The sequence below is a fragment of the Xiphophorus maculatus genome, chromosome 16 (assembly GCF_002775205.1).
Source record: "Xiphophorus maculatus strain JP 163 A chromosome 16, X_maculatus-5.0-male, whole genome shotgun sequence".
Classification (NCBI taxonomy): Eukaryota; Metazoa; Chordata; class Actinopteri; order Cyprinodontiformes; family Poeciliidae; genus Xiphophorus; species Xiphophorus maculatus.
The window spans coordinates 10,978,787-10,995,362 of record NC_036458.1 but is presented as its reverse complement, the minus strand read 5'-3'; the positions used below and the strand labels follow the sequence as shown (position 1 = coordinate 10,995,362).

The window sequence follows — 16,576 nt, the reverse complement described above, 5'->3', positions numbered from 1 at the left end:
GTCATGCAGTGAAAGTTAGAAAAGGCAGCTGAGGCTAATGTGATAATTTACAGAGAATGTAAGGAAAGACAATGACATGTAGATTCACAAACATACTGATCATTTTTAGCGATAAAAAAAAGAAATGAAAGATTAGAATACGCCTTAAAAGGAAGAGCTGCATTTCCAAGTGACCTAGTCAGTCTCCTTGGCAAAGTGCATTGAGATCAGACATGTCAGAACTGCTGTGTCTTATCATTTGGCAAGACGGTTTGAGGGAAAACCTTGTGTTGCCTGAGCAACTGAATCCAGGAGTAAACACCTCCAATAAAACAACCAAATAACGACAATTATAATTATAGAGTCTACCAAAATCTATAGGGTGATATACAGTTATAAACAAGTATTTAGATACAAAATAAAAGGATTGATTTACATTACAGCAACCTAAACTTTTACTGTCTCAGGTCTGTTAGGGTTAACAAAGTTATCTTAATTTTCTAAATATCAGAACAATGAGAGATTTGTTTTTTTTTTCCTTTTTTACTTCCGTCAAAGTCAAAAATGTGCATAGATTAATTAGATTACTAAGCCCTTAAACAATTTGGGAAACCTTAGATGATGTCACAGATTTGTAAGCTTGTGATAGGTGAATACACAACATTGCAGGTTACCAAAAACTTGTTGAGAAGCCTACAGGAAAATACTATACTTGTTTGTGATAACTCAAACAGCTTAAAAATGTAATCCTACCAAAATCTAAGGAAATGCATTTTGTACTTAAACAAGTTATATAGATAGTCTTGACAGATAATGAGGAAAAGAACAATTAAAGGGTAGGTTTAAGCTCAAATTATTTATTAAAAAACAATAGCAACCCAACTTAAGTGTGCCTAATAAATACTTTAGAGAACTAAAATGTTTAATACAATTATTACAACCTCAGGAAAGCCAGACAGGCATTTAAAATCTTGCAAAAAGATTCCTCAAGTGAAAGGGAAGGGGAAAATGTAAATATTTTCTAAATGACCACGAAAATCAAAAAAACCAAGAAGAATTCATGATTATAATGTCTGAAAATCATTCTCTTTGAACCCACAGAGTGCAAGTAACAATGTGGTAATTTAGTCTTGAATAATCTAATTCTCTCAGATATCTGAAGAGGATATGAACTAATTGTTGCATGACACTGTGATTGGATTAAACAGGCTTTAGTGTCCTTCAGGAGGCAGGATGGTTGACTTGAAACTGATAAGTGTGTGGTGGAAAAGGGGAGCAGGGTGATGACCAGATGATGACCAGCAACATCTGGAAAGTCCATCACAGAAACTATTTAGGAAAGGAAAGGCATATTCAAAGACAGGAAGCAGGTGATCAGACAGAACATTTATCTGCCACAAGTGAAGTTCAGCTAATCAGATGAATCACAACAAACCACACAGAAGCACACAGTGAATTAAGACTCCCTTGTTGATTGGTATCAAGTTTAAACATGTTGTTTACAACCAGAATGGGGTACATATTGATTTTTTTCCCCCAGCTTCCTTGGAGCTTGGAATTCTTTCACAATTTAGATAATCGATTTCCTAATAATCCAGCTACTTCTATCAAGAAAAGGACAACAATATGAAATGCCAAATGAACATTTCCACTTATTTCAGTATGCACAAACATCTAGCTTGGATATCTTTTGCAGGCAAGTTATTTAGTAACTTAGAAATGAACTGACTGGTTAAAATATAGTTAATATTCATGCTACTTTAACAACAAGCTGCCCTGAAGAAAAGCAGACAATATGTAGAGTATATTTGGACTTTGCTAGAGGCTTCTCTATGCCAAACTTTACAGTTATTTATTTATATCTCTTTCTTCACCCAAGGGAATTAATTTGGTGCTACGGCCGATACCAGCTGATCACAAATAGTTTTCCCCTCGCTGTCACAACTGATAACGCCAGACTTGTTGCCATATTGGAAAGATGGATCACAGTTTGGAATGGCTGCATTCCTTATTAAATTTTGCCTGAGAAAGGATAATTTAATTTCAGGACCAGCTCAAAAATAGACAAGATGCTGCTCTGAGTTTTTCCTTTATATACAAGCAGATCGTTGAGGCAGCCAATCCAACATTTACAGGAAGGTTTCAGCTATGTATTGGAATTTTCAGTCAATTATTAACAAGAGAGGGTAGAAGGAATGTGGTGAACAATATGTCTGTTTATGAACTTAGATTACTCCGAATGGTTTTAGGTACTTGCATTTATCCTGACCTAAAGCACACACAAAGTTTGCAGTTTTTTCACACCAAAGTGGACTATGCACTGTTTGATCTGAGAGCAAACATCATGTGAATACTTGCTTCTTCAACAAATTCCATCAAAGGACCACATTTTAACACAGTGAACAGAAAGAAGACATCCCTTCAGAATCACATGCTTTTTCTTTTGTTGTGGAAAACTACAGAATCTTTCATTGTGTGACAAATTAGTCATGTCAAACTCAGACAGGCACACATAAGGCAGACCAAAGACTTTTAGATCTTCAAAGGGGGAAATCTTTAGTCGTATTACCATACACCTATATCTATGCACATCAAAAAATGACAAAATGTCACATTCATATCAGTAACTCACTGAGTTTTACTGCGTGGAATATTCATTACACTCAATAAAACATTTGAACCATGTTTCTGATCACTTTATTATGATCTATAGAATTCAACTTCTCATGAAATTTGATTGAAAGATGAAACCAATTTTAAATATATATGTAAAAATTGGATGTTATGGCCAACAAAATCTTGTGAAAGACTGCTGACTTGACAGTTGTCCATCAGACATACAGTAAGCATAAACCGCTAAAGGTCATTGCTGTGACCAGGCATGTTCATGAAAAGTTGCACAAGAAAAATGGATAATTTCAGTATTGAGAGGATTGTGAAACAAAATCATGTCAATAGACTGGTGGATGTTCATAAGTTGTCTATTGTGGTTGTTATCTGGGCTTCAAGAATCATCAAATTCATATGTGTCCCAAATTCATTCCTCCTTTCCTTATATTAAGCAACTCCTGAGCCAGAGATAAAAAACAAGAGTGGCAAATAGTTATGCAGCCGTGCCCAACTTGTTGCTCCACTTCATCAGCTGGCTGAAACAAGTCTTCCACTCTTCCCTAGTTTACCGAAAAAGATGAATTGTAAATCTGTACAGCAGGGTTATGAAAAACATAAATGATCATGTTGTTGCAACTAAAGGAATGGCACGGCACTCTTACAGCTTCAACTTCCTTCATAAGAACACAGAAATGTGTTCTTTCACTCAAGATGACCAGGAAGAGGAGAGACTTCTTTTAGGCCAGGACAATTCGTAGTCCTGGCCTAAGAACCTTTGGGAGTGTAGTAACCATCTAAACTTCAAATTTCAGACCAATCACAAAGTGTTCACCAGACACCACACTACGAAACAATTCTTCCCAGATGATGATGTTTCAAGAACAAATTGCAAGATCTCCCAAACCTAGGTTTCGGGAACCAAATTATTTTTATTATTGTTGCCTCAAGAGCAAGGCCAAGTTTCTGTTCTTACCTCTGTTGTAAATGTACCTTCTTACATTTATTGAGTGGCCTTTGAGTAAACAGTTTTTAAACCACAGTTGGCAAGCTACAAGTGACATGACTTGTCAGTAGTTGCAAATGGTTGTTAACCAGCTAGTTACCACACATTACACTAAGCATACAATTAATCTGTATTTTGTTTAATTTTTAACTAAATGTAATTAGTTATATACAAATAGTCATATGTAGTATATGTAACATATAAATATGTTACCATACTAACAATGTGCCAAAAATGGTATAATTGGAATGTTCACTTGAAAACTATGACTTAAATTAATTTATATTTTAATTTGTTTATTATTACAAACAGATTTATAATCTTAGCTGTTGTGGATAGAAGATATCACTTCATGCTGTTTGTTCATTTTTGTTTAGGTACTGTAACACCATGAATCAGTGATTTTTTTGTAGGGTTTTGTAATATGGTGAGCATCTCATACCAGCCCATGACTAGTATTTATAAATTAATAGTTTACTAATGCTGTTTGCACAAAAGAAGATTTATAAATATTGCTACTTTATACTTCCAGATCTTTCAGAAATTACACTACTTGTTCCAATTTGAACATAAATAGAATTAAGATACTGCTTTGATATCAGTTAAGTCTAGCATGACTCTGTGTGCAATAAAACAACAAAGAAAACTCCAATGTTGCAAAACAAAGAAGAATCTATATCAAAATAAGTTTTGAATAATTTCTTAAAAACATCCAATCTTCTCCAGCAAATTAATTAGCACCTTACACACTAGTTTTTAAACTGTAGAAATGCAGTCTATGCAATCATCTGTTACCTCATGACCAGGAAGAATATGCTGATTTATCATTTTGACTATCTTTGGTTTACTTTCACTGGAGATGGGTAGCTCTATCTATAAACCGCTCCTAGTGTGCAATAGATCAGTAGTCATGATTTCTATGGATAAGCAAAACTGTCGTGTTAAAACTGCCTCCCACTCTAAATACCCCTAAAACTTTCAGACCTTTTATCACTGTGGAAAAAGCTACAACGTACAGTTTTAGCTGATTCAGTCACAACTTGACAAAACATTAAACTTTATAAGTGTGTTTGGCCCCAATAGTCTCAGAGGCCTCAGGTTGAGGAAAAATCACGTTGCCTTAAAATTTATTTCTATTGTTCCTTCTTCACCTCTTGGTGCCACTGCATAACAAATTATTTACCCATAAGACCTGCCATTTACTTTGTTCACTGCCTTCCAAAGACAGAGGGACCCCAAAAAACACCTTAGCATCACTCAGCTAACCTAATACAGAGAGGCTGGTATCCATGGCAACCAAGATCCATACTTACTTTAAAGCTTTAGTTCTTTATCCAGAAAAATAAAAAGTCTATTCTGTAGAGGAGATCACTGGATCTCTTTGTAATTCTCTCAAAATTGACCAACCCGACAACTGTTTTTAAACTTGAAAGAAAAAAATGTAGTTCATAATTGATGACTAAGTTTTGATTACTTCACAGGCAAGACAAAAGATAGCATATTTAATTTAGCATGGCAATTTCAAAGTTTTTAGAAAAAATTTTTCCTATTAACTATGGATGGTCTTTGTTAAGTCCTTGTAATTTTTTTTTGTTTTATCACAATGCAAGGTGGATAGAAAACATTTCTAATATTCAGCAAAAATTAACTATAAAAACATGAGGGGTGTTCAGAGTAGGCTTGTTGAAGGTCAGTCTTTTTAACCAAGTGTTCAGTATTTAAGACAGCATGAGGTTAATCTAATCCTCAACAACCATCTTTTCTGCAGGTTTTTAATTCTTTGTCAGCGTGCAAGACTTATAAAACCTTTAAATGTATTTTCAATTTTTAAAAAATGCCATAGTGTTCGTGTGGGTATGCATGCAGAATTACCTCCTTTGTGCAGAGTAGCAAGGCTTTTGTTGCTTACTCCACTTGCAAAATGTGTGTAAAATAGTGTGGTCAGTGTTGCCCAAAGTGGCAGCCTCTGTCTCAGACATGGACACAGTTGCCACAGGCATGTTAACGTTCAGTTTATGACCCTTCCATGAAAGGCCATTGTCCACTGCACTTACGCAGTACTTACTAGAATTTTCCGTCTCTGTTCCTCTTTCAGTCTATAATTATAGTTTCTCCCTCTTCAGTAATTAGGGACTTCAACAAGGATCTGGACTGTCTCCATCTATTTTCCCCCTCTATCTTTTTCCTCCCACCCACATAAAAGTGTTATTTTTTCAAGCACAGCAACATTCATGTTTGTTATAGTGTCATTTCAGACAGCAGCCACATTCACAACGTGACTTCAAATCAACTGCATGCATCATGACGGTTATGAGGCTTCTTTGCAGACTGTACACAGTTAGTACTGCCAGTCTCTGCCCTTGAAAAAGCAACGTTGAGTAAAAGAAAAAGAGAAATGTCTCTAAACCATCCGCCCCCAGACGTGCAGAGAAGGTGGGTGTGTAGAGCAATAGTCCTCTCTGCATCGCAGTCAAAGGCACAGAACAAAATCTGCTCTTCCACAAGCAATGAAGATTATGAAGCCTCCTGCAGTGGATAATGCAATCATTTCAAAGCCCCAGGCTTCAGCAAGCATCAACTTGTTGAAGCACTATATTCTGGAAGCAGATGTTATGGAGCTTGAGTCACTTCAGACTCTTTTAAATCGTGTATTATTAAACAAGCAGTGTCTGATGTGACCATACTCTACCAGAACAAAAAGAAAAGCAAACGAATCTCTGGGTTACGTCTTCATACAAGCGACTCCAAACAATTTCTTCATGAGAGTCCACAGGATCAGCGCTGTATTTATACAACAGACCAGCCCTGTTTATGTCAGACCCATTTGGGAGCTTTTATGAGGAATTTTAGCATCCTCGTGAAATCTCTTCAAATGAAGATATGCATGTTTGTAAAAGATCAAGTGGGGAGCTCCCCAGCACCCCTCCAAAAAACAAAGAGTTCTTTGACAGGACAGAAACGCATAAGAATAATGGCACATTGTTGCTAAGAGACCGCCTGTTTCGATGTAGTTCTCTTATCAACCAAGTATAGCTGATGTGACAATAGTGAAACTCACGATAATGTTGCAATCAAGACCCAAACTATTGCATAATACAGTCACTGTTCACTTCATTAGTAACATCTTGTAGGTACAGTGTTGGACCCCCTCTTGGATACAAAACTCCCTTAACTCTTCATGACAGATTAAGAAAGGTGGTGGAGACATTCCTAAGATTTTGGACCCTTATTAATATCAAAGTAACAGCATTACTCAGGTTCTACAAATTGTTGGCTGCACATTCATGATGATTACACCACACCTAAAAAGGGTTCTTACTGGATTCAGATTCTGGTGACTGTGGAGTAAAGCAAACTGTGGAGTAAAGCAAACTCATTGCCTTAATCAAGAACCCAACTAAGATGAGCTGAACGTTGTGACAATATTATTTTGCTGGAAGTAGACATATAAAGCTAGTCATGAAGGAATGGATATGATTAGCAACAATACTCAGGTAGGCTTTGATGTTTAAGCAATTCTCAACTGGTATTAAAGAGTTCAAAGTGTGGCAAGAAAATATCTTACAAACCCTCACACCACCATTAGCTCATACAAAATAGATCAAAAATAGATCAAAACATTAATAGATATTTGACAAAATTGTCCACTGTTTTCCAGGTTGTGTTGACAATCAGGGTGTGGTAATGCATGGGAAAATGTGAGCTGTCCCGAGGGTTGCTAGAAGTGAGTCACACCCTTCTATTGCCTCACCTGCCGAGGGTGTGTTTAAAACCTGCACTGCATGTATCAGGGAGAAAAAACAACGTTTCTTCTGACAAACACTGAGTAAATACGAGAAAAATTCCTCTACAGGGTGTGCTGGGTCACTTTGCCTCAGTTTAGCCTTCATTTTGCTCACCGTTTAGGATAAAAGTATATGAACCCACACACAGCCCTATTCTTCTTCCTGAGCTTCTGCTTTAATTAATCTGTTTGCTCACTTTAAGCAAGCCAGGTCATCGCTCAGACTTCAGCCATCCGCTTCGTAAGAGGCTTGACCTGAAGCGCCACCCTATACAGACATGACCAGCTGGTGGAGATGACAGTAGTGCAGACACACACCAACAGAGTGTCAGTCCTAAGTATCCGTCTCAGCAAGTCAGCATGGGGATAACTAGATGCAAACCGCCATGTCTGGGGCTGACTGCCTACAGGAAGGAGGGGAACTCAAGTCAACAAAGGATCATGCAAAAATTGCTGGGTTTCCCGTGCCAACTCCCTTGCTGATCAAGATCATCTCACAAAGCTTAGGTGTGCCCAGTGCCTTTACCGAAAGCACAACGCTTGCAGGCAGATTCAAAATCCCTAGTCTCACCCTACTAAACACACACACAGTAAATCGAGCTAAGACGAGACACATCAGCATTTACCCCCCTCATTACCCTGGCGATTACTCAGTATCTTGCCAGCTGCTTGCTGCAACTGCTTTACAGTCACCACATGTTTTAACAACTCTCCTTCCTCAAGAGATCTTTGCTTGCATACTATATAATGAAAAATTACAGACATACTCAGAATCCCTACATGGCAGAGAAACTGCAAGAAAGCAAAGTTGCAGAACTAATCATGCAGAACACTTCTTCACAAAATCAGCAGTTTTCCACTGTGACTGATTGATTTAATAAAAATTCAGAACTGGCTTAGAAAACATTCTAATCAATAAACATTGAATAATTATCAATCTAAAGTGCCTTTTGAGGATCAGAATACATGTTCTCCAATGTTTAATATAATCTATAAATCAAGAAATAACTTTTTGAAAATAAAAAAATGATAATGTTGCCTGGAATTGTCTTTTGAACATTTTTCACATTGGATAAAACTGCTTTGAAATTATGATGGTGTACTAAACTAAGTGTATTGCTCTTTCATATTAGTGAGAAACTTTGGTTCAACTTAAGTTTTTCAATTGACTTTTGTCATCTTTTGTTTACAATGAAAGAAATGCAATAATCAAGCTTTTATTCAGGTTTTGCTTCTTCACTTTGTGTTGATCACAGTCATTGGAAGAAGAGGCTCCAAAGATTTCCCTCACAACTTAGGATTTTGTATTTTACTTTTAAGACATACCCCAAAATGCAAAATTATGACTGGAATTAAATATCAAATAATCCATTATTTACTCATGATGCCCAATACATACTTCCAATTACATTTTTCTTCCAAAGACTGTATATAATTATACAAAGTGATTTCATCTAAAGAAAAAAAACTAAGAAAAAAACAGGGTGAAGTAGATAAATTTTTATTAAACGCATTTGGTGGCAGTTCTTAATTACGATGCATGCAGTAAATATGTTGAATCTGATTTTTTAGTAGTTGACTGGCTGAACACAATCCCAAATGGTCAATTTCTGATCTAATTGACTGATGCATCTCAAATATTTACATTTCTGCTTTGCATAGTTTAGATTTGCAGTTTTAGCAACAAAAAAGAGCCACATTTTTTAAAGATTAATCTTAGGGTCTTGCTCAGTTTTCTTCAACTATTTGTATGACTGATTATATCTAGAATTCCCTCTTTACTCATTTACATCCTGCATCTGTGAACTAAATAATGATTAAAATTTATTTTAAAAAGTTAAATACATTTAACAAGCAGAAAAAAATCCAATGAAAATTAATCTTTTTTTTTTTTTTTATTGAATTTCACTATTTTATGTTTTTAAACTGGAAAAAAAAGTCCTGCTTGGGTGTTATTTACCACTGGGTCAGATCCCCAGAGTAGGAGAGGGAATGCCTCATCACTCCGCTGCCCCTCAGAGTTTCTGCCTGTCAGGGCTCTGACAGGGTGCCTCCTCCCCAGTGACAAAGGTTCACTGCTGCGTTTGCACTTGAATGGACAACATTTACAGAAAACCTCAACTGACCCTAAGAAGAGGACCTACCATATTCCTTAATAAACCCACACCACTATAAGTAAACGAATAATCCTTACAACTTTGGAAGACTGTACGGTAATCAAAGTTTCCAGAATCATCAGTCTCAATACCAACATTTGCCATACGTTTCAGCCATGTTTGTTTAATGGATCAGGTTTTAAATGTGAAACAAATCAAGAAAATTGAAGACAAGGAAGGATGTAAAGCCATATTTTTAAAAAAAATTTGCGATATGTGTTTCGATGGGATCGTTAGTACCTTGTGAAAATAACCTCTAAGCAGGTATTAAACATACATTTCACCAATTATCTTAAAATTGTTTTGTTATTCATCTGATGTAAATTCCTAGTCCATAACTGCCCTGTTTTCAATAGCTGTAAGGAAAAATAATCATAATTACCCAAACTAAAGGCTTGAAAATGTCAGTGTGTAATTAATCTGCATAATGTGTTTCATAGTGAGCTAAATTACTGGAATAAATTAACTTTACAGCAAAAATAATTTGTATGAAATGATGGATTTAGCCAATAGGACTGGAATAAACTTTGGACATCAAGAGCCAGACTTGGTTGGAGCACCATACACTATACACACTATACACATATACATACACATATATAAAAGACTGCATCAGCCTTTTGTCCAGCTACTCATCAGGTGTCATTCCATGCTGGTAAAAAGATCAGATAACATATATCAGATGAATTAACCTACTTGATATGGCTTTTATCCTCAAGTCAAATACACTCACAACTTTTTAACCTCACTCCTGTATTTTAGAATTAAACATTGGCCACCAAGTCCACACATGTCTTTGTATGAAAATCAGGTTTGAGAGGAAGAGAACAAATGTTTACTTGTTGCAACAGAGACTCAACCCTCCCTGCCAAACGCAGTCCTGTGGAATGCAGGCTGTTCCCATTTCAAAGGACTAGGCTTGAATAAATCCACCGGTTTACAGGGAACAGCCTAACCGAACCTAAACTATCATGAGCACAGAGGCGGACTAATTCAACAGGCCTTCATGTAATGAGACGGTGACCCTGATTTTTGCAGGTTTGTGAGCAGTTTTGGCTGAAAGGTGTCGCCCTAATTAACCTGGGAAACATGGCTGGACGTTACAAAAATGACTTTTTTTAGACGGTGAATTTGAAATATTGCAACCAACTCAGCTTTTGCGCTTTTTTGGTAGATGTTAACAAGAAAATTACCAGCGCACTTCTACGCCTTCTACGTATTGTTAATAGCCAAACAAATAAGCACAATGTATATCTCCAAACTTTGTTCATTAGTTCAGCCTTACCTTATAAACATTTTCCGTCAAGCGATGAACCTCGTCAGTGCGAGACATGGTGAAATCTTCAGCCAGGACCATAAACGGTTTTTATCGCAAAAGCGTTTATCCGAGTAAAAAAAACAAAAAAAAAAAAAAAAAAAAAAAAAAAAAACGAGTGAATGAACAGGTAGAAAAAGCAGGTTTGAGCTCACAGCGAGCGACAGAAACGCAACCGCAGGAATGAGGTTGCGCTCCCGAAACCTACAAACTAAACACACCTTCCTTCTCCGCTGCTTGACAGCCCGATGTTGCATTCACGGACCGAACCCGTGTGCCGTGTTTTTCACAATCTCGAAGATATTGGGTGGTATTCACATGCTGTGCGAAGTTATCCTTAACATGACATAAATGTAGCACATAGAAAGAGTCATAGCATAACCCAAGGAAATAGCCACATAACGGCTAATAATTTCAATTTCATTGCAAGTACACCGAATGCAAAATTCCTACAGTCGTGAATGTAGCATTATCTTGTCAAATTGTAGACTTGGTGAACGCCTCCCACACTTATGACCAAGTGGAGCCTGATTAATACACATAAATAATTTATTTTGATTCGATACATTTGATTTGTACTATGAAGTAATGGATTTATGTAATTGGCAAAAAGTTTTCCTTTGGGCCATATGTCTGATTTATGTTCACTGGGTAATTTGGGATAATGTGTTTTAGGTCTCGGTATATGTGTAATTTATACACCGTTAGTCGACTTCTCCGGTTCCAATATAATATTTCATGTACAAACGCTGCAAGTCATAGAGGCTTTACGAAACACCACTGGGATCTATTTGTTCTGAACTTGACATGAATTGATGCCCACTTTCCCAAATCTAGGGCTGTACATACCATATTCCTCTCCCAAGTAACTCCCACTTTCAGGAAGCTTTTTATTTTTTGACAATAAACACGTTCACTGCACTAATGACATTGTAATGGGGACGTAGTATATTGTCAAAGTGTATTACCACAGAAAAGGAAGCAAATAATGCCCTCTTCTGGATAAATGCATGCTCTACAACTTGATAGAAAAAGTCTGTTATTTTTTTTACAGCTTAGTTTATTATCTAAAACGGTTTTACCTTTTATTATTATTTCATGGTCATTTTAAAACATCTAAAATCCTATTTTTTCTACATGCCTTAATAGCACAATGACTATGAAACAACTCCAAATTAAACAGACAGAAATGCAATATTTCACTTTATGGTCCTGTAAACTGTGTGAAAAGTCTATGTTGGATACAAATCCTCCCCTTCTTACAAAACTAAAGGGGCTTTATTTGCAGATCAGTGCTGGGAATCAACCAGAAATTGTCTTAGGCTGCCAGCATCTCTCTGTCCTCTTGCTTTCTTGCTTCTTTCCTCTCTAAAAAGAAAAAAAATAAGAACAAAATTAAGTTTGGAAAGATTTTTGATGAGCAGAATAAAAAGATAACATCTACCTGTTTCAGCTTTAGCAACTTCTGGTATCTCTGGTACAAGATCAGTAGGAACCTCTGGCAGTGCTATATCTTCTCCCTGAATAAAAAGAAGAAAAACAAAACAAAGCAAAATAAAACCTTCTGGAGGTTTAAAGGAATGTTTCGTTCACATCCTAAAAAAAAAAAGAAGGTATTCACAGACTTCATGAACAGTGCATGAAGTCTGCGCACCTTTATTCTACTTATTGATAGCTTGAGGCTGAAATAAAAAAACTGCTTCATTAAAAATGCTATCATAAGAACCAACCCTCAAGAATCTTGAAGCCATTATTACACAAAATAAACTGGTGTGGTATTCCTCAAATAAAGCCAAAAAGGTCCATATTTTGCTCATCCATCCAAAACATCTTCTTCCGCAAAAACTGTTTTATTATTTCCACAGTTCACTGCAGAATGCAGCTGAGCTTGAAAGGTGTACATTTAAGCAATTTTTTTCCCTCCTTTTTGCAGAAGCTGATGTAAAACTATCTCCACTGGAGACAGTGAGATTGTAAATCATACATAAAAGGGTTTTGGGGATTTTTTTTTTTCAAGCCAAATAATTCCTGAAGTTTGACTCATCTTTCAAAAGATAAACTCTCATCTCAGATTGTATCTCCTAATATCTTGTTTTAATCCAGACATTTATAACCAAATCTGGTATAAGAAAAATGATGGAAAATTTGCTCTGGACAGTAGATGTTTTTAATGTACTAGATGTAAGGAAATCCAAAGTGCAAGACATGTTAAGCAACAATTTAGGTTTCAGTCAGCATTAATAACTGCTTTTGCTTAAATAGCCATTATTAAAAATTGTGTGCGCCATAAAAATTACAACTGCCTGAAAGTTTCAGTGTTGCTTTTCTTTCCTAGATGAAGCCTCTGATGCGGCTGTTTGAAACTGAATTTAACTGGATTTATAATTGAAGTTAGGCAGTACATGAACTTGTGTGTGTATTTCAAAGCAAAAAATCCACAATAAAATAAAATACAATTTTTGTCAGATATTTTACTCTAACAAAGATGTATGTTGGATTTAAGTTTTTTTTTATAACACTGACAAGGTATTTCTAGGTGACCAAACATGAGGCAAATGTGCTGCTCTTCTCCGGTAAGATGAACTCTACCCTTAATACAGTTATTTTCAGTTCCCTGAAATCTTTTGAGTTTTATTTATATAATAAGAATCAATGCAGTCATTGAACCAGTGTCAACACTCAATTATGAAACATAGTAATGTTTCACAGTCTGACAGAGTGTATCATTAAAAACAATTATAACACAATACAGACTTTAATCCCTATAAATCTGCATAATTCATGAGCACAATTGTTTCGGTTACAACTTGTAATTAGATTCTTACAAGGCTGTGACTTGTTGAAAAGCTCTCGGAACCTATTAAAAATCTGAAATTAAATATGTAAATTAATATGAATCAGCTCTTCTCCATAAGACGCAAGCAACAGCTCAGGAGTGACGTTATGGATAGATTTAGTTGGAGCAGCGCAGGGAGATGTGTGGTTGATAAGACATTTTTAGAATAAATATAAAGTTAAACATCCATCTTGGAACCCACCTGAGTGATAGCTTCTAATTCTGCTAAAACTGCTTCTTCATCCTCGTGTGTCATGGCTCCAGCCAGCATTTCATCTATGTGCTGCAAATGCAAAACGTAGACTTGTTGACGCATATCCGCACTTAATCACAGACTATCTGCACTACTTGAAGTAAAAAAAAAAAGGTAATTTAAAAGCAGTAAACAAATAAAAATATACAGGAAGTGGAATCAATTGCATATAGGTTACTCTGAAGTACCTTTTGATACTCAATTGATTCTTGGGTCTCATCTAGGATTTTTTCCACATCTTCTATTGACATGATCTGTGAAAAACAAAATAAAAAAAAAACATTGAATTTTGTTTTAAATTTCAGACTAAAATGTTAGGTTTTTTTCACATTCTGTCATACTTATGAATCCCCTAAGCAAGGTCTAAGTATCTAAGCATGTGCAACATTCAGAGTGATGTCACTGAGGCTTTTCTTTAATCCTTTAATCTTAAAGCCATGTGCATCAGCTATGTTGTTGTACCACGATCCAAAAGCTTTCTGCGCTGCTCAGACCTTTTTTTTTTTTGCAGGGATCACATTATAGAAAGCATTCCTATCAGATGAAACTCTGACACAGTTACAGTGTACACTGATGTACAGAAAGCATAAGGGTGCATGAATACAACAAATGTGCAAAGGTACATTTCTAAACAGTACAGAAGGAAAAAAAAACAACTAAATATGTACCTCGTGCATATTTTTCAGGCATTCATTGCCAATTTTAAGCCCCTCGACGACTTTCACCTCGATTTGCATGAACTCAATGTCTTGAACCTGTTGACAAATAATATATTTTTAAAAATGTAGTTGCAGAATAAATGATAAGCACACCAACAAAACAAAACGGTCAATTCAAAATTGGTGAATTGGGTTGTTTGGTCACATTTAAGTCAACTGCTAAGATTTAACAATTAACTTAACACTGCACATAGAGGGGACAGAATCTGATCATTTTGAGCATGATTTCACATTCTAATAAGTCGTTAACAGAAGAAAACGCAGCTATTTTTCAATATCACTGATATGTTTAAAACAAAGTCTGAAGAAGAACTAAATTTAGGCTGCTAATTTAGAGTGTGAAACTTAAAATACCTAAAAGCTAAATACTACAGCAAAGTTGGTCTATTTTGAAGAATTTGATTATCTGTCACAGATCATGCTGGATTCTGAAATTCACTCAAGGAAGTACAGACAGAAAATGAAGTCTACACCTAGTAATGCTGACTGCATCAAATACACTAATTGTGTAAAAGTTAAATAAAATGCAAAACACAGTGTAAACTGTGGCCTTGATAATGATTTAAAGTGAGGATAAAATCCTGTTTCACTGTCGATAGAGTGGGATATCTGTGTAGCTTTTGGTTAGACTGAATTATTATTTTATTGTAGAAATGTTGTTTTCATGCAAAACTAAAGAAAAGTACTTTAGGAACAGGCTAACTCAAGAATCAGCAGATCAGATTTCTACAGTTGATTCATATTTCTCATGGATGCATCAGGGGACTTCACCTCAGCTTAATCAGACCGATGTTTATATATTTTTAAACAAGAAAGAAATTAAACTCACCATAAGTTCTAGGTTTGAAATCTGACTCTCGGTTTTCTCTAGTAGCTGATCCTGGTAGCGTTTCTTCTTAAGCAGGAGCAGTGCTTTTCTGCAACACGTTAAAACACAAAATGTTCAGCTGTAAACAGCAGAAATAGAGGGAACACAGCAAGCGATGCCACTGGTTGGGATCTGCTACAAACTGCTGTCATTTGCATCTCGAAGTCTGCTTACTCTTTCTTGCCATCTTTTAACAGCTGCTTAGCCAGAAGTCTCTCCTTCTCCAGCTGTAAGGTGATTCTTTTTTGATACTGCTTCAGTTTATCTCTCTGCTGCTTCAGTTGCTGCAAAATGTAAAATACAAGTAAGCACAAACTCAGAAAGATATGTCGTGGATATAATGCAGCAAGCGGTATTCCATTTAATAAAGCGCAGATAATTTTGTTTAATTTTGTCCGAGGAGAGTAGCCTTGTGCTCATCTTCAGGAGCTCCCTGCTCAGCTTACCAAAATGGCTTTGTCTTGCTCCGTTACACGAGAGGATCGGCTCTTTCTCCCAAAGACGTTTCCCATTATTTAGCCACATCCTGCCTTATCGACACACAAAATGCGACTTGTTGTAGAGCATTTTGTTATAATAATAAGCAGCCTCAAATGGCTAGCAGCCTAGCTGCTTACGCCATGTCCGCACGATTTTTGTCTCGTTTCCTACGGCAGGCGAGGAGGGACTAGGCGTCCGAGGTATGACTTCGCTTCAGGATTGAAGTTTAAAATCTTTAGGTACCACTTAATCTTACGCAAAGATAATTTCTTACATAGAATATAACAGCAGCCATATGATGGCATCAGTTTTCATAAAGCTAAGAACAACTACAGTGTTATATTTCAAACTGCAGCACCCCCTACTGATTGATGGTTAGCACCCTGGAGAGCTCCTTCCTTAATTTTTATTTATTTATTTATTAACTTACTAATTTTTCTTAATGACTCTACAGCAAGTTGTGGAGAAAATGACTAGTAGTTATCCTGTCGAGAGAATAAGTTTGTGATTTTAGGTTTGTGACAAAATGTGAAAAAGTTCATATGAAAATACATATTTTGCAAACAAATGGAC

General features: G+C 36.1%; 2 protein-coding genes across 5 annotated transcripts in view; both read right to left on the bottom strand.

Annotated features, from left to right (window-relative positions):
• LOC102220073 (brain-specific angiogenesis inhibitor 1-associated protein 2-like) overlaps window positions 1-11,079 on the bottom strand; it is a 60,023-nt gene extending 48,944 nt beyond the window's left edge. For 2 of the 4 annotated variants that reach the window (XM_023348992.1, XM_023348993.1), the window contains exon 1: window positions 10,818-11,078. In XM_023348992.1, the coding sequence (XP_023204760.1) occupies window positions 10,818-10,889 (72 nt within the window). In that variant the 5' untranslated portion in view covers window positions 10,890-11,078. Of the gene's footprint in view, window positions 1-10,817 lie in introns of all 4 variants that reach the window. The other 2 variants (XM_023348991.1, XM_023348994.1) reach the window with 2 other exon arrangements.
• A 638-nt stretch (window positions 11,080-11,717) lies between these two features.
• LOC102226311 (charged multivesicular body protein 6-like) lies at window positions 11,718-16,270 on the bottom strand. Its single transcript, XM_005801465.3, has 8 exons — window positions 15,970-16,270; window positions 15,698-15,807; window positions 15,485-15,572; window positions 14,605-14,691; window positions 14,125-14,190; window positions 13,886-13,966; window positions 12,292-12,367; window positions 11,718-12,215 (listed from the first exon to the last, which is right to left on the bottom strand). The coding sequence occupies exons 1-8, from the start codon at window positions 16,033-16,035 to the stop codon at window positions 12,166-12,168; spliced, it is 624 nt and encodes a 207-aa protein (XP_005801522.1). The 5' UTR covers window positions 16,036-16,270; the 3' UTR covers window positions 11,718-12,165.
• Window positions 16,271-16,576: the final 306 nt, after the last annotated feature.

Bases quoted from the DNA above. Each gene is read 5' to 3' on its own strand.
- LOC102226311 (XM_005801465.3), bottom strand. From the start codon at position 16,035: ATGGGAAACGTCTTTGGGAGAAAGAGCCGATCCTCTCGTGTAACGGAG. The intron at 15,808-15,969 runs GTAAGCTGAGCA...TACATTTTGCAG, and splicing joins AGCAAGACAAAGCCATTTTG to CAACTGAAGCAGCAGAGAGA. The intron at 12,368-13,885 runs GTGGGTTCCAAG...CTTTTTATTCAG, and splicing joins AATTAGAAGCTATCACTCAG to GGAGAAGATATAGCACTGCC.